The sequence below is a fragment of the Megalops cyprinoides genome, chromosome 1 (assembly GCF_013368585.1).
Source record: "Megalops cyprinoides isolate fMegCyp1 chromosome 1, fMegCyp1.pri, whole genome shotgun sequence".
Classification (NCBI taxonomy): Eukaryota; Metazoa; Chordata; class Actinopteri; order Elopiformes; family Megalopidae; genus Megalops; species Megalops cyprinoides.
In genome coordinates this window covers 38,573,764-38,598,963 of record NC_050583.1, presented here as the reverse complement: position 1 = coordinate 38,598,963, position 25,200 = coordinate 38,573,764, and the positions used below count along the sequence as shown (strand labels likewise).

The 25,200-nt window shown below is 42.8% G+C and overlaps 2 protein-coding genes and 1 non-coding gene across 3 annotated transcripts in view; 2 read left to right on the top strand and 1 right to left on the bottom strand.

The window, feature by feature from the left end:
- Nucleotides 1-898, top strand: part of LOC118787420 (LIM and SH3 domain protein 1-like) — a 25,627-nt gene extending 24,729 nt beyond the window's left edge. Inside the window, exons 6-7 of the mRNA XM_036542980.1 lie at nt 1-89; nt 694-898. The exon at nt 1-89 is cut by the window's left edge and continues 6 nt beyond it. Coding sequence (XP_036398873.1) covers nt 1-89; nt 694-867 — 263 coding nt within the window. The 3' untranslated portion in view covers nt 868-898. The remainder of the gene's footprint in view (nt 90-693) is intronic.
- A 7,502-nt stretch (nt 899-8,400) lies between these two features.
- On the top strand, nt 8,401-8,472 carry trnac-gca. The gene has a single exon. It is a non-coding gene; the product is annotated as a tRNA-Cys (tRNA).
- A 958-nt stretch (nt 8,473-9,430) lies between these two features.
- Nucleotides 9,431-18,852, bottom strand: LOC118791236 (kelch domain-containing protein 1-like). Its single transcript, XM_036548537.1, has 13 exons — nt 18,740-18,852; nt 18,298-18,368; nt 17,760-17,877; nt 17,304-17,416; nt 14,764-14,848; nt 14,572-14,670; nt 14,151-14,225; nt 13,737-13,795; nt 13,279-13,388; nt 12,705-12,777; nt 12,031-12,115; nt 10,987-11,066; nt 9,431-10,206 (listed from the first exon to the last, which is right to left on the bottom strand). The coding sequence occupies exons 1-13, from the start codon at nt 18,839-18,841 to the stop codon at nt 10,056-10,058; spliced, it is 1,221 nt and encodes a 406-aa protein (XP_036404430.1). The 5' UTR covers nt 18,842-18,852; the 3' UTR covers nt 9,431-10,055.
- Nucleotides 18,853-25,200: the final 6,348 nt, after the last annotated feature.

Below are 25,200 nucleotides of genomic sequence, written 5' to 3'. Positions count from 1 at the left end.
ATCAACCAGCCAACCCTCAGAACTACAACTACCAGCCAGCTCCTGAGCCTGTGCGCTCTGCTGCTGCTGCACCACCCCCTAGTGCCGGGGTGAGGAACCTTCTCACCGTCTCTCTTTCCATTTTTGCCTTCTCTTGCTCTTTTCTTCGCTCCATGAACACCCTGTCTCCCGTGGGCCTGAAGCTCCAAGACAACCTGGTCTTTTGATCTTTATATCCGTTTATTTTCATGCCTCTTTCTCTTGCTGTGTTTTATATTGCTGTGTGTAGGGGCAGTGTAAGCCCTTGTGTCATTACGTAGAAACTGAACTAGGCCCTCTCTCCATCCTGTGTAATGGGTGTGTAGATGGAGTGCAGGGCTTTGTGTCTGTACTGTGTAATGTGTGTACAGATAGACTGCCAGGCCCTGTCTGTACACTGTGTAATTTGTGTGTATCTGTAGTACTGGGTCCTTTCTGTATGTTGTGTAATATATGTGTATATGTGGTGCTGGGTCCTGTCTGTTTACTGTGTAATTTGACTGTAGATGTGATGCTGGGGCCCTGTTGGTAGAAACAGCTCTGAAACAGAGAAGCAGCCTCTGTGTCCTCGCAGGTGTGTGTGCGTCAGGGGGAGGAGGCCTCATCCCTAACTCTGTGTGTGTGTGTGTGTGTGTGTGTGTGTGTGTGTGTGTGTGTGTGTGTATACGTGTGTAGAAGCGGTACCGGGCGGTGTATGACTACGCCGCAGCGGATGAAGACGAGGTGTCTTTCCTGGACGGGGACGTGATCGTGGACGTGCAGCAGATCGACGAGGGCTGGATGTACGGGCGCGTGGAGCGCACGGGCCAGCAGGGCATGCTGCCCGCCAACTACGTGGAGGCCATCTGAGAGCCAGAGGGAGGAGGAGGAGGAGGAAAGGGAGGGAAACGAGAAAAATCAGAGCCCAGTGCCATCTCATTTTAATACGCTTTTCTCTTTGTTTTACTTTACACTGTTCTCTCAGTTTAAAAGCTCCGAGCGACCCCCCCCCCCCCCCCCCCCCCCCCCCCGGCTGTTCTTCCGCACAGCTGCTGCGCCGCAGGCTCTCTCTGTCTGTCTGCTTTTGTGTCTCTCTGTCTTGAGGTCCTTGGTCAACAGAAGCATGATTGGAAGTGGCACTTAAGTCTTAACTGATGTACACACAGAGTCTTAAACCGGATGCCCCTCCCCCAAAGCACTTCCAGCCAATGCCATGAACGCAGTGCTTGCACTGACCAGATCAGACAGTCCACACCTCCCTACATACAGCTGCCCTCTTCTCCTGTTCAATATGACGGAATCCAACAGGTCCAGGCAGTCTTGTGCAGGAAAGGTCACACCTCTCCACTGTTCAGGTTGCCAGATAGGGACAGAGGGGGAGTGGCAGAGGGTGAAGCTACTGTGTGCATCTACTTCACTTCTGACCAATGCAAACACCTGGCATTCATTGACAGCACAATTTTGACCTCTCATAATTCTTGGCCTTTAACAAGAGGGTAAACTGCCTCATTACCCTCCACACACACACCCTGTGCACTCAGACATGAACTCTTTCTCCTGTTCATGCATTTTGAAAAAATCTCAAATTTTGGTCTTAATACATTCCATTCATTTAGATACTCCTTTGCTGCTGCAACGGTCAATTCAATGTCAATTTACAAAAAGCCTTTCTATATTTATATCTATATTATATTCTTTGTGATGGCTGTCCAGCAAAGCATTGTGGGTACAATAATAATACTGGAATTGGGTACTAATCAGCTAATGATCACTCATTGTTGTGTGTTTGTGGAGGGATCTTAGAGCAGGACGGGTGGGGCCTGTAGGCATGGTAACACTCTCTTTCATGCTGACCAGCGTTTACAGTAATATACACCCACGCAGTGATGTAATATCAAAGTAGACAGGCAGAGCTCTGCTAGAACACACTTAGGAGTTGTTTTTCTGCACTTTGTGATATGAAGATGAAATCACCATCAGTTTTATACAAAAAGAAACGATTGGTGGAACGATGGTGCTGAGAAGTGCCATGGTTGTGTCACCACTGTCCCTTCAAGGGAAGAACCATTGACCAGGAAAATGAGACCGTGTACAAGTCTGAAATGATGAATTCTCAATCACTTCTATCATTCCATTGTTAATGTGTAATCAAGCATTCCAATCCATAATCCTGAGTAATGTGCTGAAGATTAAACCAAGAAAGGACAATGATTTTGCCACCTGTGTTTAATGTCATGATTGTTGTTGTCACTGTTGTAGGTATCACTGTGTTGTTGCTCATTCCATCTTAACATGCTCTTCATCTCAGAACTGTCATCCAAGGATAAGAAAAACATCTTTGGTTTAAATCCAGAACATAGACAGGCATCACAATTTGGAACTGTGGGTCAACAGACAAGCACTTAAAAGATTAAAAGACAGATATTCACGGCCTGTTTGGTATCTACCCTGAATTATTGAGCTTATTCAATATGAGGTCCATTTACACTTTGTAGGTCTACACAAGTACCTCTAAACATACTGAAGGAACGATCTCCATTCACAGCTTCTGCGTCCTTGCTCACGTCACTCGGCCTGTTGTCATTGGGCTTCTAGGCCACCTCAAAATCAAAATCCATTTCTTCATATTCGACCTGTGGCTGCTGTGAATATCTTCACTTAACCTAAATCCATATTCTACGCAAGCAGACAAATGTGGGACAGACTAATTTCATCCTGAGGTAATTACCGCGAGTAGAGGATGCTCTGAAAAGCTGCTTATCAGGTTGTGTGATGTGGCCTCAGGGGCGGCCCCCTCTCCTCAGGGAAGTGGGGTCCTTCCTTGAGGATCCCCCAGACAGAAGGCCTGAGTTTGTGAGCAGGGTCACTCTGCAACACTTCTGTGTTCTTGCCTTCTCTTAACAGATTGCCCCCTCTGCTTCATGCGTGTTCACAAATGCACTGTGACTGCTACAGCAGTAGATGAAAATGGAAAATTTTGAATGAAAATATTCTGAGCTTTAAAAATAGTCCTTCAAAACACAGCTAATGGAAATAAATATATACATACATATATGAAAGAAATGAGAAATTGTGATATTGTGAGGTTGAAAAAGGATTCGCAGTGAGGTATTGGAAAATTGTTTAAATCAAAGTTTCAGTGTTAGGGATATTGTGCTGTTTGGAAGAATTTGTGCTTCTCTAGTTTGGAATGGGTTAAAGCTGTAATTTTGCTGGTTTGTTGGAGTTACTGATGAATGAGTAGAGTGTCAATGAAATATTGCAAAAATGGAAACAGAATAACAGAAACATCAGAGTGGTATGTGTGGTGAATTTATCTTTGAGGTTCAGATGGTCATAATGGTGCATTATTACAGTTGCCTTTTCACAGCTCCTACCACATGATACATTGAATGACAAATTGTTTTGCTACAGAAAGGGTAAACGCCAAAGTTGCTAGTGCTTAATAACTGGATGTCTGCACTAGCTGTCAAACTATGTTCAAACAGCAACTGTTGAAGTGCAGAGTTGTAAGTCTGGCATGGTAATTTCTGGACATGCTACCCTGGGAACGATCTCTGAATGGGACCGGTTTGGCCCAGTTTTGCGTGGCGAGTGCTCTTGGACTGGTGATTTTTGCAGTGACGTATGTCAGATTTGTGGTTACTCGAGGATGAGACGTGCTGGCTGGGCGTGACCAGGGAAGGGCATTGCCCCTGTCCCCAGTTGAAGTGGCTTTTGAGTCAGAGATGTCCTGGCAGGACAATGGTGGGAGGCTGAGCTTGGTGACCAGAGTCCTGAGCCTGGGGGCGGGGAGGGGGGTATGGGCCCATAGAAGCACAAACCTGCCACACATGCTCTTGCTGTGTAACATCTTGCAAGGAGGTAAAGGTGGGGGCTGCCTTACTATCACCCCCACCTGCTTTCTCATCCACACCACCATGGACTACTGTAAGACCCCCTTCCCCAGCCCCTTTCTTATCAACCACTCCAGCCCTCTCTTTCCCCGCGCAACTTTACAATTAAATACATCTCTGCTTCATTTATGCTAACACTGCCTCGCTGTTACTTTGCTCAAGCATTCCGTTCTGTTATCCGATTTAAAAAATGTAAATTAATGAATAGAAGAATTAAAATGAGAATGAGATACATTCCGTGTTTTGTTTTACATAGTTTTACATACTATGCATAATTCCGCGACTCATTGAATTTCAGGAATTTGATTATCATCTCTTGCTACCCTGTCATATTACGTGTACTGACTATTCAATAAAATGTCATTTGTACCCGGCAGCCTCTTTTGTTTATTGCTTCGGTGTGGTGACATCACTGACTGACGAAATGAAGACCGCCTTTCGCGTGCGGTAGCGCGGCGATACTTTCCTCAACAAGGTTCACCCTTCATGGTTGTGAAATTCTAGAGAAATCCGTTTGCCCTACGCATCTCCATTCCAAAGCGCTGGGAAGGCTGTGGTACCCATAAACGCCGGTCTGATGTTTCAGGGTTGCAGAAGATATGTCTTGAAACTCCTCGGCTTTTTCCCCACTGCACATTGTCCTTCCCTCGCGTACTAACCGCAGAAGCATTCCTGCCCACAGCACAATGTTGGACATTTTAATTTTGATGTTCTTCACCATCATTGGACTCGTCTTCTTGTCCTACATCATCTACTTGCTGTGATGGACGCGATGGCGGAGCGCGTCATTTTGAAAGGACGAAAAATAAACAACAGACATTTTCGGTTGTTGTGTATCTGTCGTCTGTGCACAATGTGAAGGTACGTGTTTGCCTTTGTGTTAGACAAAATGTATTAGGTCGAATAGTGGTTAACCCGTACTATAAATAGCTGCGACAGTGCACCAGACTCTTCGTATAGGCTACCCACACACAGGCGAAGTGCAGTTGTTTCTCTTTGCAGTCGATTACGAAGGAATCGTGTTGTTACTCACTGTAATGTGCGATAAACTATGTAGCTAGCTAGTGCTTCATTAGAATATACAAAATTCTGATTGTAGCCTACTTTTATCAGGGCGAATGCCTGCATTTTATTCGAACAGTGATAAACTAATTCATTATGCTTAATCTTACGGACGTGCGGTAGATGCACAGAACGTCAATGTCGCCTGTTGTCAACAATGTCAACTGTAAGTCCTTCTGGGGTTATCTCTGCATTTGTTTCAGACGGCGAGGAAAGGGTGTCTCCCACTGGGCAGGACGAGGGAGAGGAGGGAAGGGTGTCTCCCACTGGGCAGGACGAGGGAGAGGAGGGAAGGGTGTCACCTGCTGGTCAAGTCGAGGGAAGGGTGTCTCCCACTTGTCAGGACTGAAGATGTACTGGCCAAAAGTGTTGAAAAGGTGTGTGGGGAGTGGAAGAGACCGCTGCCCCCTCTTTTCCTCTCCATTGGACAGGCCCCCATGACCTGTAAGATTGCTAGGTCACCTGACACAATCCTTTGGGTTTATAGAACGTCTCTCAATTGCAAGTCATCATCGCCACATTACAATATCCGTTATTTCCCTCTCTTGTCTTCCGAGCCACACCTACAATCCTCCCTGTCTCACAGCTCCAAGTACTGATAAAGCCCACAGAAGTCACTGCAAACACAAGCTGAGATGCTGTCTTTACAAAGACAGATGTTCCAGACATAAAACATAAATGTCCATCGCTTGGTCAGCTCAGATGTGCGTGCAGTGAGACAGAATTATTTTATGAAAACATGAGTCCATGAGTAGTGTGAGAATACATCAGGAAATAGATTTAACTGTGTATAACTGTAGGTGCCTCTTGGTTCAAGAGTGAGGCATGGTATTATTTGTTTTCGCTCCACTGTCCTTGTAACTGCACTGTTCCATTGCGAATGCTGTGTTTTTCACTGTTATCATCGGTTCATTGCAATTGTTTTTAGCAGGCATATTGACCTTCTAATTAAATGAAATCACCTTTAATGAATCAGATAAATCACCACACCACATAACACCAGGGCAGTTATTTCAGTATTGTTTTTGTGTTTTGTGTTCCCACAGTTATTCACATGTTTGGTTCTGATCTTTTGGGGGGAGGGGAGTTTCTCTAAGAACTGCAAATAAAGTTTTTGAAAAAAATCACAGAGTGCTAGTCTTACTTTTTCTACAGTACTTAAACCAATATAAGCCAATGCCTACGATTTTATACTGACATGGAATGCGTCCTTCACCTGCTCCCATACATAATTCAAGTGCTAGGGTTACTGTTATCTTCTGACTGTGTGCTAGAGTTCTTCCCCACTTGTCCTCCAGATCAACGTGAATAAGTAATAACTATATATAAGAGTGGTGTATAGCATGACAAATTAGCTCAGCTGTGGATGACTGTCAGTTTTTTTTAAGTGTTTGAATGCTGGAATCAAAATGTGAACATGCTTTATGTATTTTATCTTGATTCTGACATTCAGTTTTGTCAAGGAAGACATATGGAGGATTCATGAAGCACTCAAAACGTTTTGTATATATAGGAAAAACTTCCACCTGTGTGCAGTTAATTATAATATTTGCAAGGCATTTTAACATTGTTTTATAATCCTGTGTACATCAATAATGATATGATCACCAAATGTCATCTATAAGGTGTAAAGTTGTAGTAAGCTTCCTGTTCAGGCACTGTAATTCCAGTGGCAAACCTTCCCCCCCTACCCGTGATAACCAACCATTAATAGTTCCCTACAGTTCTGTAACTACATACAGCAGAACATGTCAACAAGGAAAAACAATCAAGTAAAACAAAATGGTATAATACAATCAAATGACAAGAAAGCACTCAGTAAAGGAAAGAAAAATTACCAGAAGCAAGCAAACTCTTACCAAGCATTCAACCATTCTAGATGACATATACTCTAAATGACATTGGCAGATTTAAAAAGAAAAAAAAATGTATCTTTTTAATCTTGTAACATGGTAAATAATGAGATGATTTCAAATGTACATTTCAAATGTAAACACACACACACACACACACACACACATATGTATATGTAGAGGTGTAAGTATTTAGTCTGTTTCATCTGGCTTGGTCATTAGTGCCAAGAGGACATAAGCGAGGTCAAATAGGGTTAGTAATCACTAAACAGAGAGAGACTGTGTCTGTAACAGTACTCCAAAATGATGTAAGATGGTAACATGACCAGAGCATATGATACGGAGTTGGTCTCCGCTTCTCAAATCACCAGCAAACAAAAGACATTTCAGCACTCATCTTATATAGCCTTTCTGGAGTATAATAAACTCTGGGTACACTTTTAAATTGAGAGAGTTCATTGCCTAGAAATGTACATACAGGTATGTATTTATGTACAATCAATTGTATTTTCATCTACCCCCACATTTTGCTCACATTTGTTACTGATGCACTTAGTGTCGTCAGGAGGGAATCTACCAGACATTTGGACTCTGTCATTTTTAACACCCATTTCAGTCCGATTTAAAAGATGTATGCATCGGCAGATGACACAGGTGATGTTCCAAATTTGAAGGTGAATTAAATAAAACATACAGACCAAATTTATCTGCTGTAAGCATATGCATTTTGCCAGTGGCAGCAGGTGTGAAGGTAGGATATCTTTCAGAATTCACCTCCTGCCAGATCAGGGTTATGAGCAGAGTTCACAGGTATAATGCCAAAGTTTGGTCATAAATGAGTAAAAAAAAGTATACTTACAAGAGAAGCCAAATTCAGGAGCCCTCACATTAAAGTTTCTGACAAAGGTGAAAACAGAGTTATGTTTGCACTGTTATGCGCAGAGTGGGCTATAAGCAAGGTATAAATGTCTAGGGTGTCAGTTGAACAACAGCAAAATGTTTTCAAGAATCTGTACAAAATCGGTGTAAAATATGTAAATAAAGAGGCGAACCTGAAAAAAAGAACACACCCCTTGACCTGTTGCGGTCGGAGTCCAAAAGCGCATCCTGCTGGAGAGAAGACAGATCTGCGTCGTAACTGAACTGCCACGTAGGCATTGTAAGATTAGTCAGTCTATGGCGGCGCTAAGTGGAATTTTTGCGCACAACATTTTATATCAGTCCCCCTCCTCTCACTACCCCATCAAAAAAGCGTGAGTTTATACTTTGGAGGTTGGTAGCCCATATGAGCTCTGTTATTTAATTATAAAGTAACAGCCTTTGACCACCTTGGAATATAATAGGGCTGTGTGTGAATCGGTGTGACAATGGTAACATCATCCTCAAAGATGTGTGAAATGCCTGAGCTTTGCTATACACCATTCGTATTTAAAACGAAGACATCCCCTTTAGTGCAATGAACATGAACTGCCACAATATTGCTGTAAATGATACGAATTAAAGTGCTTTTGTGAACATGGACTAAAAACACAGAGCAACATTATATCACCGTGGCTGCTAAAAAAGTGGCAGGTAAGGGTGCGCACAGCGGAGGGGGTGTAGCTCAGTGGTAGAGCATTTGACTGCAGATCAAGAGGTCCCCGGTTCAAATCCGGGTGCCCCCTTGGATGTTTTACATGTTGCCTCACTGAATGGACCACATCTGGTCTGAAATCAATATATAACTGACGCTCTATAAATCACTACAGGCAAAAATGCGTTGTTGTTTAATTCGCAGTACAACAAAGGTGTCCTCTCCGTGGCAGTACCTAGCGCACCACGTCGATTTTCAGAAGCAATTTTCACATAATATAGTGGACAAGTACTACGTGTGCGAACCGATGCTGACCATCCGGGCTGTTCAATTTGAGAGTTGCATGAGTAGTAACAAGTAGACAATAACAATAGATCGAAATGCTGTTGTGCTCCAACCCAAAACGTGAAGAAAACACATGCCTTTCCAGTTGTGTTAATGCGCAACATCACAGTTTAGAGAGAGCGTGTGATCATGTGTATTGGTTGCCAGATGTGGCGTATGCTGGTTGAAATTTAAAGCAGAATTCATTTGCGAGTTTACCTGTTAATTACTCGGAACGTACTCGTGAATAATATATAATATAATAATGATAAAAAACAATATAATACTCAATCAATGCAAGCATTATAACGCAACAGACATCACACATCACTCGTTTCATTTACGCGTAGTGTGGCATGTCTTACAGTGCTTATTAGACGGTTCTATTGAATGAAAGCAGCAACACTACATCTGTTTAACACGCCTCCACAATCTCTGGATACTTAACGCGTCTTTAGGGGTACGGACAGTGTTGACTGGCTCACGAGTGTGAATGGCACACAAACCTTAAACATAGCCCATACGTATTATAGATCAGCTATAACTCAAGGTTGCTGGTGTAAATAGTTATAGAATTGTTGAGAATTCACTATTAGATGAAAGAGAACACATTTTAAACCTTTTTTGCTTTTTTCCATTTGCCAGGTCATAAGAAGATCAAAAAGGGAATCAGAGAAGAGCACTCTACTATAAACTGGAGAGATGGCAGAAGTCTTTGGGCCACCGATGATTTAATTGTTCAGAATTTTAAATAAAAGTAAGCATTTCAACATGCATTCATAGCCTTCATCTGCAGTCTTTATCAGACATTCTTTTTTAAAATTTACACATCAGATTTTGAACCCTTATACAAGTTCTTCTAAAATTCATCTTGAATTATTTTAAGTGTGTATTCAGCAGTATATTAAATCTTTACAGTATTATACAAACATCAGACACCATCCATCTTTCATTCTTATTTTTATACAGACATGATCCTGGATAGCAGTGGAACCCCAGTAATATAGTTGCATTGTATAACAATTTCTATCAATGATAGCTATTACCTAAAGTGTCTGTACAGTGTCTATTCCTGTCTTCAGGCATCTGATAGAGGATCTTCTTCGTTGGTTTAAAGTGGCATATACTGGCTAACTCTGAGAAGACCCATTTCCATTTGCATTTGCACTGCAGGTTTAAAATGTGGACATATTTTAAGGAGTATAATTGTACATTGTAATTATTTCACACTGCAGTAAATAGGCTTTTACTTTCTACATTGGAAATACAAAAGACAATCATTCGTTCAGCACCAGAGATCAGTGTATCACAGCTATGCTCACACTCTTCCACTCATGTCCAGACTGCCAGCTATAACAAAGGAATGCTTCTTTCCTGAGGTTTTGCAGCTGGTCTAAAGCAGGAAGTCCTCTTCTGTATGATTTCCTGAAATTTTGCTGGTAACCATAGCAGCTGCTCTTGTAGTATCCTTGAATTCCTTACAATGCAATCCTCACATAACCTGCAAGAGGAGAGTGAAGAAAAGAATTTCTGTAATACTTCAATTCAAGAGACCTAATCAACATCAGAGCAACTGGCAATGGTGCTTAGACAATGTTGTCATTTATGAAAATACCCCTTTTGTCACACGTGTCATCATGGACTTGGCATACAGCACGTGAACCTCTTAAATGTTTAAACCTCAACCATTCACACATCTGACCTGATTAATGTGTACAAGAGTTCAGCACAGAGTGAAAATGGAAGAACATGCAAATGTATGCAGAACTGACTGACTATGGAAATGCTGGGCTCCTGCTTCCGTCTAGGGATAACTGCTGTTTCTGCTTATGCTAACAGTCAGATCACAAAAGCACCTTTACTAAGCTCTCTGAATCAATGCCTCAAGAAAAATGAAGGTTATTTCAAACAAGCAGATGTTTGCATGTCACAAAAACGCGAGGCCTTGTTGCGAAAGTCAGAACTTGGATAACTCTGTTCTTTCTCTGTGGACCTCAGAAGAGTAAACAAAGTCAAAGCAATTTACAAAAAGTCATAGCTTTGCAACCAGCTGATAGTGATGGTGTACAGGCCATAATAGCTGTCAGCTGACTAGTTAAGGCAACCCAGCCATCCAGATGTTCCAGGGAACAGAACTAGTGTGGCCCTGTTGAGAATTTGTGGCTTAGAATAATGAGCATCTGAATATTACAGGCCATTTTGAAGCAGATTTGTATAAATTATTTAGCTGATCCCTTTGATCACAAATATGCTCACATTGATTAGGCAGAGACAGTGTTACCTAATGAGGGGATACGGCTGGGTCTGGAAAACAAGCACATCACTGCAGTGGCTCTGGGATGGTGACTGAAGAGCAGAGATCTGAGAACAGCAAAATGCTCTCACGTCAATGTGCCAGTTCACAAGCAGGTTTTACGATAAAGGCTTAAACAGGAATGATTCACAGGTCAGGTAAATGAAAACGAACACTTACCAATAGCTGCCAATGTGCACATGCATATTTTTACAATGTTCAGATCATGATAATCCCCGATACACATGGATACATAATTCCACCATCTTCCATGATTGTGGCTATTAACACAGTATTTATTAGCCCTCTCTGCCTTTCACAATTGTGGAAAGTCAGTTTGGGATTTCTCAGGATTTGTTACATGTCCCCAGTCATTTACATAATGTGTGCTAATTCATCCACCTTTCACACACACTTTTTGTACAAGAACTCAATTTTAAATTTGCCAGTCCAAAGGGCACATTTCTTCGTTAATTTGCATGAAATGTTTAGGTTGAAATTCTGCCCGAGTAGAATGTCAGTGTGAATCAAAGGGTTGCCATGGTGATTTCTAGTGTAATATTCAACTCGTAGAAGTCATGTGGGGACAGTAAAGATTGGGTTCCTGTGTAATAGCTGTTTTTTTTTGTCTTTTCATTTACAACTAAATGTAAAGGGATATGGAAGTGTTCATTACATTAATAACAGATTCAATCTTCCCAGCATATACCAAACTGTAATAAAACAGAGACCAAAAATACATAAAGCTAACTGTTCCCTTTTCAAAAAATGATAACAGTAGTTTCCAAAAATCAGTATCCAAAAAAAGATGCATATTTTAAAAAATATTTTTCACAACATCAAAACCTACAAATGAATATAAAATACATTGAAATGAATTGCCATGACTAACTAGGGGCTTTCACTATTCCACTCAAAAACACTGAACATGCACAACAGCTTCATTATTTGTTATCTTTTTTTATTAGTGTGGAAAAGCAAACGTAGAAAAACCCAAGCTGCGTTTCCCCCTGTAATTCCAATGGTACATACTGTGTCCATTAAGAGGGTGTAGTCACGACTTCCCCCAAACACGATGACATCGGAGTCGTTTCCCAGGCAGGCGGAGTGCCACAGTCTGAGGGAGGTGTACATGGGGGGACAGGGAGTCAGGGACACATGCTGGAATTACTGCTACTTTCATATGCTCTTTCAGCATCACAATATTACTGTGCCAACAGCTTGTTAAATGTTAAACTCATTACCGAAGCTTGATATATGTATTGTTGCAATATCACCATCAACTGCTGCATCACTGTCAGCTCAGTGCCACAGGGACCCTATACACAATTTCATATCACAAATGCCATGAATGAATGTGTCCAGCCCCCCCCCCCCCCCCCCACCAGTCTTCATTGACTGGAACACTGTCTTAATGCGTACCTTATCTGATAAAACTGGAAGACACAAATAAAAATTTCTTACCAGAAAATGTCAATATATAAATAGGAATGGAAAGGACATGAAAAGATTCCAAATTTGTATTCTTTTAGGTGTATTGATTGAGACTGTATCTATCATGTGCCTTTTTACCACATTACCAGCGTTCCTGTTTTCAAGCTCCATGTTCAATATTTACAGGCTTCTATCAGATAATGTGTGCATTATAGTCAGAGTACATTAGTCAGGGAAGCGGGTGATCTTGAGCCCACAGTGAGACCTCATACCTCGGCTGGTCTCTGTGCGAGTGTTCCAGCTCTGTCCACTCCTTTGTCTGGACATCAAACACCCATGCATCACCTTGAGATATGACAGAATGAGTGTGATTTTTTAACACTAGAAAGCACAAGAAAACATTCACACTATGTTGATGTTGTTTGATATGACTAAGGTGACCAGGAAGGGGCACACCCAAATGCATGCATGCAACACCCACTGATCTTTGTCCATTGTGTATTTACAAGTTGGTATCCCTCCTCCACCCTTTTCCTCCCTCTATTCATCCTTCCATTGTTGGAATTAGCATGTGAAAGGTAACAAGTTGTTAGTAAAGGGGTCTACACCAAGTTTTTCTGGGATTATGGATCCACCAATCAGCTTCATTCACCCTCACTCTTCTGTCAACCTTCACCAACATTCAAACTAAGCTGCAGGCTTCTTTGTTTTCCATTGTTTCACATGTCTCACTGTTCCTCTGTACTACGTCTATGTGATGCAGATTGAAAAGCACAAGCCCTAGGTGTGGTCCGTGCCAGCAGACTTCTTGAACAGAGGGTCACACCTCGACAGTGTGTTACTTACTCAAAGGTTTGCCTGTCGCACTAAGCCCCCCGAACAGGAAGAGGGCGCTGTCTGACACTGCTGTGAGGGTGTGCCACGAGCGCCCCATGGGCACTGTGGATGTGGGTACACTGGAGACACAAGAAAGAGAGATACAGATCTCAAATGTTTCCCTAAATTCTGCAGTGAGGTTCATAACACTCCTATTAATGAATTGTGAGATTCAGATAAATGTCAAATGACAAATACAGGAAGAGTAATACAGTATAAATGGCTGTGAAATATATTAGAAGCACTGTGTCATAATGAAGATGAGCATCTCTTAGCTAAACTACTACTGTGGTAAACAAACTGGGACTGTGGAGATCACAACACTCTTTCTCAAACTAAATTACATAAAACTGCAAATGCTTTGTCCGTGCATAGCTGTGGCATACGTTACATCGTCAGTGACTTCTTTCACATTATTTCAGGCTTACACTTTTGTCCATGTCCATGATTCCAGATCCAGGAAATGCATGTCCATTGCTGTGGCCTCCTGTTGAGAGAAATCACACTGACATCAGGTAGCAGCACATTCTGACTTATATGAGGAGGCTGAACTTCAGAATCTGATTTAGATCGTTTTATGCACATATTTGAGAAGACCATACTGTTAAATTGCATTGTACAGCATCTAAAAATGTATTTCCGATTTCATTTTAAACCATGTTTTGACATACAGCACTTTTTTGTGAGCTTACTCTTTCTGTAGTGATCAAGCAGTGCACCTTTAATCACTGATTTATGGGAACACAATGGTGTGCATTTAAAAGGCCCAATAATGTTAATGGAATTTTAGTAGAAATCTGCAATGCACAGACGCAATCAGGCAGTCCTGCAGAAGCACTCACCACGCCCCCGCACACATACCCCCTGCTGCCCAGGGTGGCACTGCAGTGGGCTGCTCTGGGAGTCGGGGGAACACCCTGCCAACAGAAGCAGACACAAACACTTGTGACTGATGGACACTGGGCCATTTCTGCACATGGTCAAATCTAAAATTAATAATAAATATTCCACTCCTTTTTTATTGATTGCGTGATGGTTTGTGACCTGGCTTTCATATTTTTCCATTTCCATGGCCAGGAACAATCTGGTGAAGCATATTATGTCCCTCTCACTCATCTTACAGTTTACACATCATTTATACAATCATATATTCAATTCACAGTATGCCTTTAATAGGAATTTCAGATTCCCCAAAATCTTGGAGCAGTTAAAATACTGCTCTCAATTTAAAATTAAGTAACCATTTATTGTCTTCCATCTTACATTCGTCTGCGGTTCATTCCAAGTGGCTGTTTTGGGGTCATAAACGTGGACTTCATTATTCCATCCCCAAAATCTGAAAAGTGCAGTCCCGATCGTTGCCTGTGAAAGACAAATGATATGTATTGTGATATAAAATCACTTACAGCAATATAAAACAAAGGACACAAGGACAAAGGGAAAATATGGTTTTACCCAAGATGCCTCGTCTGTGATGAAGCTCTGGGAGTCGTTGACCTCGCGGAGCTGTTTGCATCCGTATCCACCAAAGTAGATTATCCTATATGAACAATGACAAAGGGATGAACATGCTAACAATCCCATAAATGTCAAAGCCACAAAGCCAGAGCTAGAGAAACAGAGGTCAGGTTACCTCTGAAATGAGGTTGGCTCGTTCCTGCTGCATGTCTATCTGATGTTTTTCAGCACAATGCTGCCTAGCAGAAATATGCATTTCAACTGGGCCGATTTTCAAATATTCAACAGCTCCTCAGACTGAATTTTTGAGCAATCACTGGGCCCGTTCTTCCGCCATCCCTGTATGAAACTAGTTTTTCCTGTGTCACCAGTGAGACTACAAAGAGATCTGCATCCTCTTACTTTCAGGGAAAGGAAAATGAGTATCAATGAATTAATTATCTGTAACTTTATGCAAAGTTCTAAGGTTCTCCTTCATTAACATTGATGAGCAAGAATAAAGCTGGATTTTCTTTCTTATTTGTTGATTAATAAACAATAAACACTGATCCAAGAAGTCACTTGGTGATGAATGAGAGAAAATGGAGCACTCCTTTTAGGCAGTTGTAAATAAGGCTGTGCTCATCCAGAGGTGGAAGTGGCAAATTCAATGCATATCACCACAAAAGAAGAAAACACATGTGCATGCAATTTAAACATTAAAATGACCAATATTTTTTTCTTAAATGGACATGGTGCCTTGTTTTTGGCTGGTACAGAGAATCACTTGGAGATCTCATGGTCAAATACCTGAATACGCAATTGAATATGCAGCCTCATCCTTATTGTCTAGACCAGCGTTTCTCAAACCTCTCCTGGAGTACCCCCTGCCCTGCAGGTTTTAGATCTCTCCCTGCTCCAACACAGCTGATTCAAATGATCAGTTTGTTATTAAGCAGCTTCAGGAGTTCATAACGAGTGGATCATTTGAATCAGCTGTGTTGGAGCAGGGAGAGATCTAAAACATGCAGGGCAGGGGGTACTCCAGGAGAGGTTTGAGAAACGCTGGTCTAGATTGTGTGCTTTTTTCACAGCATGCCATGCCTACCTCTCTTAAAACTAGCTTTGTCTCTTAATGGAGAACCTGCTCTGCAATATGTTATGCGCACACAATCAGCTGAGATCAGCTATCTACAAAAAGGAACAATGAGATTTAAAGCAGAACTATTCTCTCTCCTAACCCGTTCTGTCAGGTTCCCTGTTTTCATGTAGACCTTGCACAGCAGGACATGAACTACAGCGTGATGAGCCAGAGCTCAACATGACAGGGTTGTCTGTCAACATGGGCATACGGCAAAAATGGCATCATGTACTGCAGCACAGCGTTACTATATGAAACATAATTTTTTTCTATCAAAATGCATTGTGGTTTCAAATATCTCAGTAGCTATCCAAGCACTGTTGATGTTATAACATCTGGGTTGGTGATGTCTGTCATCACCTGGAAATGTAAATTACAGAGACAAATTATCTATTACAGCAGCCAAGTCCCTTCATTGAATTTGATATGGCAGACACAGGTGTGATAAGAGATGGTGGTGAATGGTTTGAACTGCGTCCCAAACTATAGTTAGCCTGTTGACACTTTCTGTATGTACTTTTTGATGTCAAGTGCCATTTTCCCTATAATGGAAAGCATTTAAAGTAAGGGCAATTAAAGAGACATTGGGTCGCTATGGCTGAGTTTTAAGAGATTTTAACTTCTTGTAATATTTATTTCATAATTGTGTACATGTGCATTACTGGTATACCCCCGTCTTCTGAGTTTATAAATCCTGTGTAGCCTGTGACTTCTGTAAAGTTTGGTGTGATGTATGGTGCATTATGTTGAGGTATGCTTTCTACACATTGGCATGTTGTGTTTCTCTGTTAGCACACCAGAATCACAACTTTCATGTGATGTTTTATAAGACAACTTTATTTATTTATCTATTCAGTCAATAGATCAGTCAATCAATGTCTTTTGCCCAACATTGCCACAATTACAAATGTGGGGAGTACAAGGTTTCTTCCTGTACCTTTTCATTACAATTTATAGATTTGTAAACATTTGTATACAGTTACATGCTTACTTAAGGTGGTATATTATTTCTCTTAGTTGATACAGCTAACAGGCTTCACTTCATTGGCTGCTGTTCTGTTTACACATGCTTATTTTTCACCATCCATAGAGCTATTGAGGCTGTGTTTATGTAACATAGCACACCCAGTTGTTTTAAAGCTTCCAGGAAACCAGATTTCTATCTCTTTTCTGCCTGTTGAAATCATAACCCAAAGCCAAAAAAAACTCAGACAACCACAAAGTCAGGTAATCAGCTGCTTATCAGTGTAGAATCAACCTACGGGTATTACCCACAGGTAACAAGTGAACACGCACAGATGAGTACTGTTAAATGCTTTAAATTCTCACGCTGTGGCAGTCATATTCTTAAGAGGTGCTGGGCTGCAAGTCCAGCCCTGTTTGAATTGTGTGCACATTTTATCAGGTGAGCACCTACCTGTCCCTGTAAACCCAACAGGAATGTCTGTCTCGTGGTGAGGGCGGAGTTCCCTTAGTGTCTGTCACTTTCCTCCAGGCAAACATTCCATCCAGTAGGTTAACCCAATAAAGCTGTAAATATAGGTGAGAACAGCTTTGGAATACTATTCCAGGGAGGCTTTCACTTTCCAGGCAACAATACAATATGCTTCAGCATGATCACCATCACACAGTCTTGAACCATCAAGATACAAGATACAAACAGCCTTGAACACAAAAATGCCCATGAACTGATTTCCGTCCTTTTCCTATTGTTATAATCTGCCCCTCATAAGCACCTCACTGTTTATTTGTCTGAGGGAACAGATACAGTGATTATTTTGGGTACTTTTTCAAACAGACACATCAATGGAAATATCACAGCTACCTTTCGGGGAGGGGGGGGGGGGGGGGGGGGGCACTTCCAAGAGCTTACCTGATTAGTGTGGCCGTTGTCATTGCATCCACCAAAGATGTACATTACCCCATTTAGGCAACAGCCACAGGTTTGCGACAAAGAAGGTGGAACATCCCCTGTCATGGCCTGAGTCTCCCTAAGACACATGTGCAAATTGGATGCAAATTATGTATGCAAAGTGGCAGGGGCGCTTCTGTTTATTGTAACATGAATTCATTGCAGCACAGGTGTAGTCACATGAACACCATTTCCTGTATCACATATTCAAAGCCTACATGGAAACTTCACATACATTTACAGCAGAAAGGCAAGCAGTTGAATTAATAGTGCAAATTCCTTTGAAAGTGGAAAAGTAGAATATACAAATTATGGTCAGGCATAGACAGATGATCATACCAGCCATGTTCAATATTTCACTGAATTAAAAGCATTTCAATGATTTCATGTTATTTTTACTGGCTGAAAATGTCTGCTTTGTTATTGCTCTTTCAGAATAACGTGAACAGCAACATCTGTCTTGCTAATCGCATTAAAATGGAAAACCTTTAAATCTTACCATATACCACTGCTCATGTCATAAAGGCAGATCTCGTCACTAGGTAAGAACACCTCTTCACCAGCAACTGACTGCAAAAGAAAATTGAAAAATACCAGTATTATTACTGCAGCTTCAGGAACAGTAATCCATAACTACAGCAAGTTACATATTTAGTTATTCAGGTTCGACCTACTTTGAAACTAAGGACCTATTCCAGGTCAGTCATTTTTTTTTACATTACAACAAATACTTGCTGTCAGACTGGAAATACAAGATGTCTCATTAAATAGAACTCAAAGAATATTTTTTTCTACTCCTGATTACTTTGAACCAAGTGGCCAATTGTTATATAAATGCAAAATATTGCTAACATCAAGATGAGTAGGTAAGTAACAACCGTGCCTAGGTTCTACAGTACACAATTTTAACCGTTTAATGTATCTACAGCACTGTGCCTTACGTGATATCCGCCCCACACATAGAGAAGGTCTCCTTCCACGAAAGCCGTGTGATCGCTTCGTTCCCGGGGCGACCACATCCGAAGTTCAGCTGTAGAATCCATACTGACGAAACGTCGAGGTGAGATTTCAAGCTGGGCAGACACAGGCAATGTGCATTTGGTTTGTTGTTGACAGTACAGAAATATGCCGACCGTAAATTCCGGATGGAGGTGGCCTTACGCTACGTGTTTAAGCAAGCTGGGAAGAATGTGTGTAAACGTGATTTTCAGGACATTCAGCCCCGTGGGCCTCAGTGTGGAATGTCAACAGTAAGAGGGCCACACGTGGCTGTAGGTACTGTAGCCTATCTTTTAATTGTTCAGTGTTACGCGGTATGTAATAATATATGGCTTTTGATTTTTTTTCTAAAATCTTAACTCGACGTGTATCCACTCATTTCAAAGTGAAATATACAAATGCATATACTGAACCATATGATGCTCATTACAGACTACGTATTAATCATCTTATGAAAAAATGTTAGTATAGTCCTATTACATACAAATAAACACTTGAATATCCTAATTACACCTCTGTATTATTTATTAAAACTCTCCCTTAAGTTGCTCTTAAAAGATCGTTAACTTACGTACTTGTGAAAATATTTCAATACTATGTCTGAATTGCTAGGCGATTTGGCCACACATATGCAAAATAATACATTTCAGGTTAAACCGACAAGCGTCTGTGTAAATTAGTAAATCAATTTAATTAATTTAAAGCTTAATTTCACATAGGCTGCCTGGTAATTGTCAGGGGTATAGAATGAAACCCTGCGTCACAGAAGCTTTCACAGAAGCTTGTGAATTACGCATGTGCGCATTTTACCAGATATAAATTGCTGCTGTTTTTCCTTTGTTGATGTCACAATGTAAGTACACGTTATGCAATGAAATACTTATATCAATCTTGTTAGTCTTTGTACTGTTATTTCTGGATAGGGATCAGCTTCTTAACAGATTAGTTGCAAAATACATTTTTCTAGTTAGTATCCGTCACGTTTGCGTTGATTCTCAGCTTTCTGATTTACACAGCGGTCCCACTTATTCGTTGCTGAAATACTGCAGATCCAAATCCAAATCCAAAATATTTAGCTCTGATCAGACTTCACTTTTAAAAGTGATCAATTAAATTTGTTTTTGGTCACCCTTAATTATGCAGCCGATGAATGGCATTACCTCCCCTCCTTCATTACCGCCAATGCTGCTATATTTCCAGCAGATGTCGCCCTAACATCAGAGAGTCAGATAACTGTCGTCTGTGGACGTAGAAGGTTGCAGGGATCTGAAGGTGCATTTAAAGTTTTTAAGTTAGAGATCAGTTTACGCGATGATGATGCCACCGTGGGTACTTTTGATAAAATGTATACGACTTGAGAAAAATTTTACCTATAGGCAAATTTCACCTGGCCTATATTTCCTTCACCTGTCAGCTAGCGGTGGTCTACAGTGCTGAGTACATCAAGTTTTAATACTGTAGGGTCTTTGACTGTAGTGATCAACATTCTTCTGTTGATCTTGATAATATTTATAATATGTCTTGTGACTCTTGCAAATGTCTTGGATAAACAGTTCAATTAAAAATAAAACTGAGAGTAGCTACTTTTTTGACCATTCTCTGTGATTAAAAATGGAAAATATAAATAATCCCATGAATAATTGCAGAAGTAGGTTGCTGGATGCTTACTGTGCTTACTTACTGTACATCAGAGTAAATGTTTTTCTACATTGGCTTTAGTGCAGTGACCTGTAGGCAACTGAACTGACAGGGAATCCAGTGGTCACCCCTTTGTATTGCAAATGACCTTTGGCCTTTTTCTGTGCGGGACAGGGTTCTAGATTCCCTGTGTGTGCCTTTCTTGTCATTCCTCTGGACTTTGTTCAAAGGCCTCCCTCAGGTCAAATTATCTCTAATTATATCTAAAATACCTCCACATCCTGTCACATGTGTCAGTTCCCAGTCTGTTCCACTCAGAAATAGTCAATTCCAATAGTCAGCGCTCTCCAAAAGGCGCATCCCTTCCCAGTTAGGTCCACAGTGCCCCTCTCTCCCGGCTCACCCTGCATTATGCTAATTTTCACTCTGGCCTCACCAGTCGTGCTGTTCTGTGGCAGTAGTACTTGGGGTTGAGCCCCCATGGGCGGCACTTCACTGTGGACCCCGGGCACATCTCTGTGACACCTGATCGTGACGGTAGTGAGTGACATGCAGGAGGCTGGTTTGGCCCTCTGGAGCCAGTCAGGGACATGCTGAAGGAAAGAGAAGCAGTGTTGCAGTGTTGTGTGCAGTTCCTTTCATTATGGGTTGGTGTTTACTGTGATACAGCCTGAGAGAAACCCTGGAGGAGGTTGCCTACCTGAGTGACCGAGCACTTAGTTTTTATCCTACCTCATGTGTGCACAAGCAGGCGTGTGTGTGCATGCATGTGTGTTTGTGTTTATTTTAGACTTGCTAGGAAAACTGCTGTTTCCCCTCCAGATAAAGGTGGCCCGTGTTAAGTGTTAATTATGATTAAATTTTCGTTCAACACTTTAGAAAAATTCAGTGAACACAAAGCAGAATACATCAAGGAAAATGGTACTCCACCCCCTGAAACAGCTTCATAATGTTGTGTCTGCTTTACCTTTGGTGTAGCAAGACTACAAGTCCCAACATGCTCTCTGTATCAGGCAAGGGATGGAATCCTGTCAGCCAATGGCACTGAACCGGTAGACATATGGCTGTTGAGCCCACAGCAGTGGTTGTCAATGGCGACGGACATTTTCATGGAGGTATGAGCTGGACAGCTGTCAGGCAATCCCACAGAGTAGTGGCTGGAGTCACATGGTCTTCCCCTACCACCCTCCCCAACCCCCTACTCCCCTCCCCTCTTGCCAGCTCGCCCTGGCTCTCTTAATGCTCTGTGTCTGTGCTTTGAAGGGGGGGAGGGGAGAGGAGGGGAGAGGCGGGGGGAGTTAGCGTGTGGGAAAGAGAGAGAGAGAGAGAGAGAGAGAGAGACACAGAGAGGCGAGGCGATGAGCCAGCTTACAGCGTGCGAGTAAGAGGGAGAGTGCGAAATAGAGGGGAGCATTCCTTCCCCGTTCTTTCTACCTGAGCGAAGAAGCAAGGATTACACACCGCGCCTGTCCAGCAAAACAACAGAGAGCACAGGAGCGGGAGCGAAGGGAGGACAGACAGCACAGAGAAGCCTTTTCAGTGGATGTTGGTGGCTGTCAGTGCGAGTGAGAGAGAGACAGGGAGAGAGAGGGGGAGAGAGAGGGGGGCGAGAGGGGATCATGCCGTTTCGGAGAGGCGCGGCGGCGTGTGTGTGTGCCCCGGCTGCATCGCGGGACAGGCTGAGTGTCACTCGAGGCGGGGGACGGCCAGGGCGCGCGTGACTCCGTGCCATGCCCGGGACTAGGAGACAGCAGGAGCCCCGCTGAAGACATGGCCCAGGTAAGGGGGGAAGAGGAGGGAGGGAGCGGGGTGGAGGGTGTTCGTTCACCCCCCCCACCACGATACCGCCAGGGCCAAAACAAACAGCGCAGTAAGCGCGCCTCTCCACGTTCACTCACCATTCCATTAATATTCATCTCCATCAGGAGGAGGGGGGGAAGCCGGTTCGCCTCAGCATGTTTGTGTAGTATTTTACACCAGCCACCAGAGAGTCATCCCAGCAGTTGCAGGACTGATGATTCTAAGGGAGAAGGCGGGTCGATAATTGTGTGTTCTCGGATTGTAGTCTGATTAACTGTAGAAAGGCGTGTGATGGATAATGGGGAGGAGGGAAGGAGGTTGGGGTGGGGGGGGTGTTCAGAACGTTCAACTGGGCCGTCTTGTGATAATTAGCAATTAGCACGCAACGCTACCAATTTGCAGGGGAATTTGTCCATGCTAATTAGGTCCTCGCCTTCTTGCGTGCAACAGGATTCTCTGAGCGCTGGGTAAGCGCTGTGGTGGCCTGTAGCTCGCGGTGCTGCCGGAGGATTTCACCTGCTGTTGTGGGATTACATCATTTGTGTCGTATGAGACTGTTTTGTGGTCGGTCTTTGCTCGTGCCGCTGAAGGGGTACTCCGTGTTCTTTTTGGGTGTTCTCTGGTGCTGCGCGGAAATGACTGCTCGAATTAAGTGTGCTGCGATGGTCTGTCATTTTCCTCGGCGCAGATAGGGCATGAGGTTAGGGAACCTGGCTGAAAGGGAGCGTGTGACACCGAAGATGTGACTGCGCTTTTGATGTGTCTGTGTGCTGCTGCTGTGTGCTGCCGCTGCCAACAGCTCGCTGTGTGTGTGTGTGTGTGTGTGTGTGTGTGTGTGTGTGTGCGTGTGTGTTTATGAATGGGTGCTGGCCTGTGCGATGCTGCCAGAGAGGGAGGCTCGGGAGAGACGGGGTGGTGGCTCTCAGGGTGTGTGAGTGCACGGTGGTGTGTACATGTATGTGTTTTGTGTCTTTGTTTACTAATGTGTCTTCGTTCTGTGACAGTTTTTTTTCCTGGGTGTTTGTAATTGTATGTCTTTTTTCAGGATCTCTTTGGTTCTGTGTGTGTGAGTGTGTGTGTATGCAAGCACGTCTGTGTGTAACATATGTATATCTGTGTATGTGTGTGTGTGTGTGTCTGCGTACACCATGCTACCTGTGGCATCAGCATGGACCCTTAGGGAGAAATGATTTAGGAGTTCAATGACAGCCTCCACAGGCTCCAGGGACAAGGTTTACTTATTCATTTCTTTCAGTAATGACATGCAGACACACACACACAGACACTCTCACCCATACAGATACACATTCACATTCACACCCACAGACACATATGCACAGACACATGCAGACACATGCTCACACACACAGACACACTTACAGACAAACATGTAGATGCACACTCACACACTCTTCATTTCTGGCATCCTTGAGCGCACACTCCACAGTGTGATGGGGATGGAGGTGATAGAGTGGTCTGTTTCCAGGGTGAATGGAGTCTGTGGGTGCAGCAGTAGGAAGGGGGGCTGTCTCCTCTGTCCCCCTCCCTGTCGGAGCACATTCCCCTGAGTCTGTACCAGGTCCCGGTGACCTCATCTCTCACCCTGCTCATGTCCGTTTCCCCCCCCCCCCCCCCCCCGCACCTTTCTAGTGGACCTGGTTAGAAACTGCTGATTGACTAGCCAGGCATGTCCGAATTTCTTTCTATTCTTTAAAACTAAATTATTCATCATGAATGTGCCAGGGAAGAGTTCTTTTCACCCTGTTAAGATGATGTAAGGGTAGGTTTTGGGATGATGTCGTTGGTCCCCAGCCTGCCTTCATGTGTGTGAGTGTGAGTGAGTGTGTATGTGTGCGCATACGTGTATGTGCATGCATGCGTGTGTATGTATATTTGTGTGTGCACGTGTATGTGTGCACATGATATATTTAAGAGTAAATATGTAACAGCCTTTATATATGTAATATGTATACTTAGAAATTCCTAGGATAAAAGATGCAAATTTTATCGATGTGCGTAATGAATTACATTCATTATTTAAAGAAAATGTAAGTTTTCACAAACTTAAATATGCCCGCACAATACGAACACAAATTTGCACAGGACAGCCTACAGTAGGTAGATACAGTAGGTAGCTTAGAATATTTGTATGACTCTCATAGGGCATTTGTGCAGTATAATATTCCTGGATCTCAGCCATGCAATGGCCCTGCACTTTGTCTTTAGTAGAACTGGCAGCTCTTTGCTATGAGAGAGCTGAGCTTCTGAGCTGCTCTGTAGAACACCCTTAAGCTCAAAGATCACCTCAGCGGAAACATTCATTTAAAAGATTTGTGTCTCTCGCTTTTAGACTTGATTTGTAAACACTTCCCACTGAAACATGGGAACACACAGAAACTGCTCTTTTCTGCATTAAGGGTCTCTTTATAGAAGGCTGTTAATCAGATGGAAAGATCACTGACACAATTTGCCCAGCCTCTCCTTACTTGCATACGCGCATGTGTGTGTGTGTGTGTGTGTGTGTGTGTGTGTGTGTGTGCGTGTGTGTGTGTGTGTGTGTGCGTGTGTGTGTGTGTGTGTGTGTGTGTGTGTGTTTCTGCAGCGTCATGTTTTGCAGTGTGTGAGTGACCTCGTGGAGATCAGATGAGATTGAAGGAGCATTGGGGCAGTGTGTGTGTGTGTGTGTGTGTGTGTGTGTGTGTGTGTGTGTGTGCACGTATGTTTGTAAGCTAGTATTAGATTCATTCTAGATAGATTCGTTAGTAAAAATTCATTGTTAAAATCTAGCCCTATGCAGCCCTTCCCATCTGGACCATTGTGAGTCAGGACTGTAACGCAGCTGGTGGGGCAGTGGTCAGAGCACTGGCCTTAGGGGTTGATGGCAGGAGGTGGGTCTTTGGGCTGCTTTTGCACTGCTGAGCTGGGGTGCTTTCCCTCAACACCTACAGAAGACGTGCTGCTGCAT

Bases quoted from the DNA above. Each gene is read 5' to 3' on its own strand.
- LOC118791236 (XM_036548537.1), bottom strand. From the start codon at position 18,841: ATGGATTCTACAGCTGAACTTCGGATGTGGTCGCCCCGGGAACGAAGC. The intron at 14,849-17,303 runs GTAGGTGCTCAC...TTGTTCATATAG, and splicing joins TGTTGGGTTTACAGGGACAG to GATAATCTACTTTGGTGGAT. The intron at 10,207-10,986 runs GTAACACTGTCT...CTCCTCTTGCAG, and splicing joins CAGCCGTATCCCCTCATTAG to GTTATGTGAGGATTGCATTG.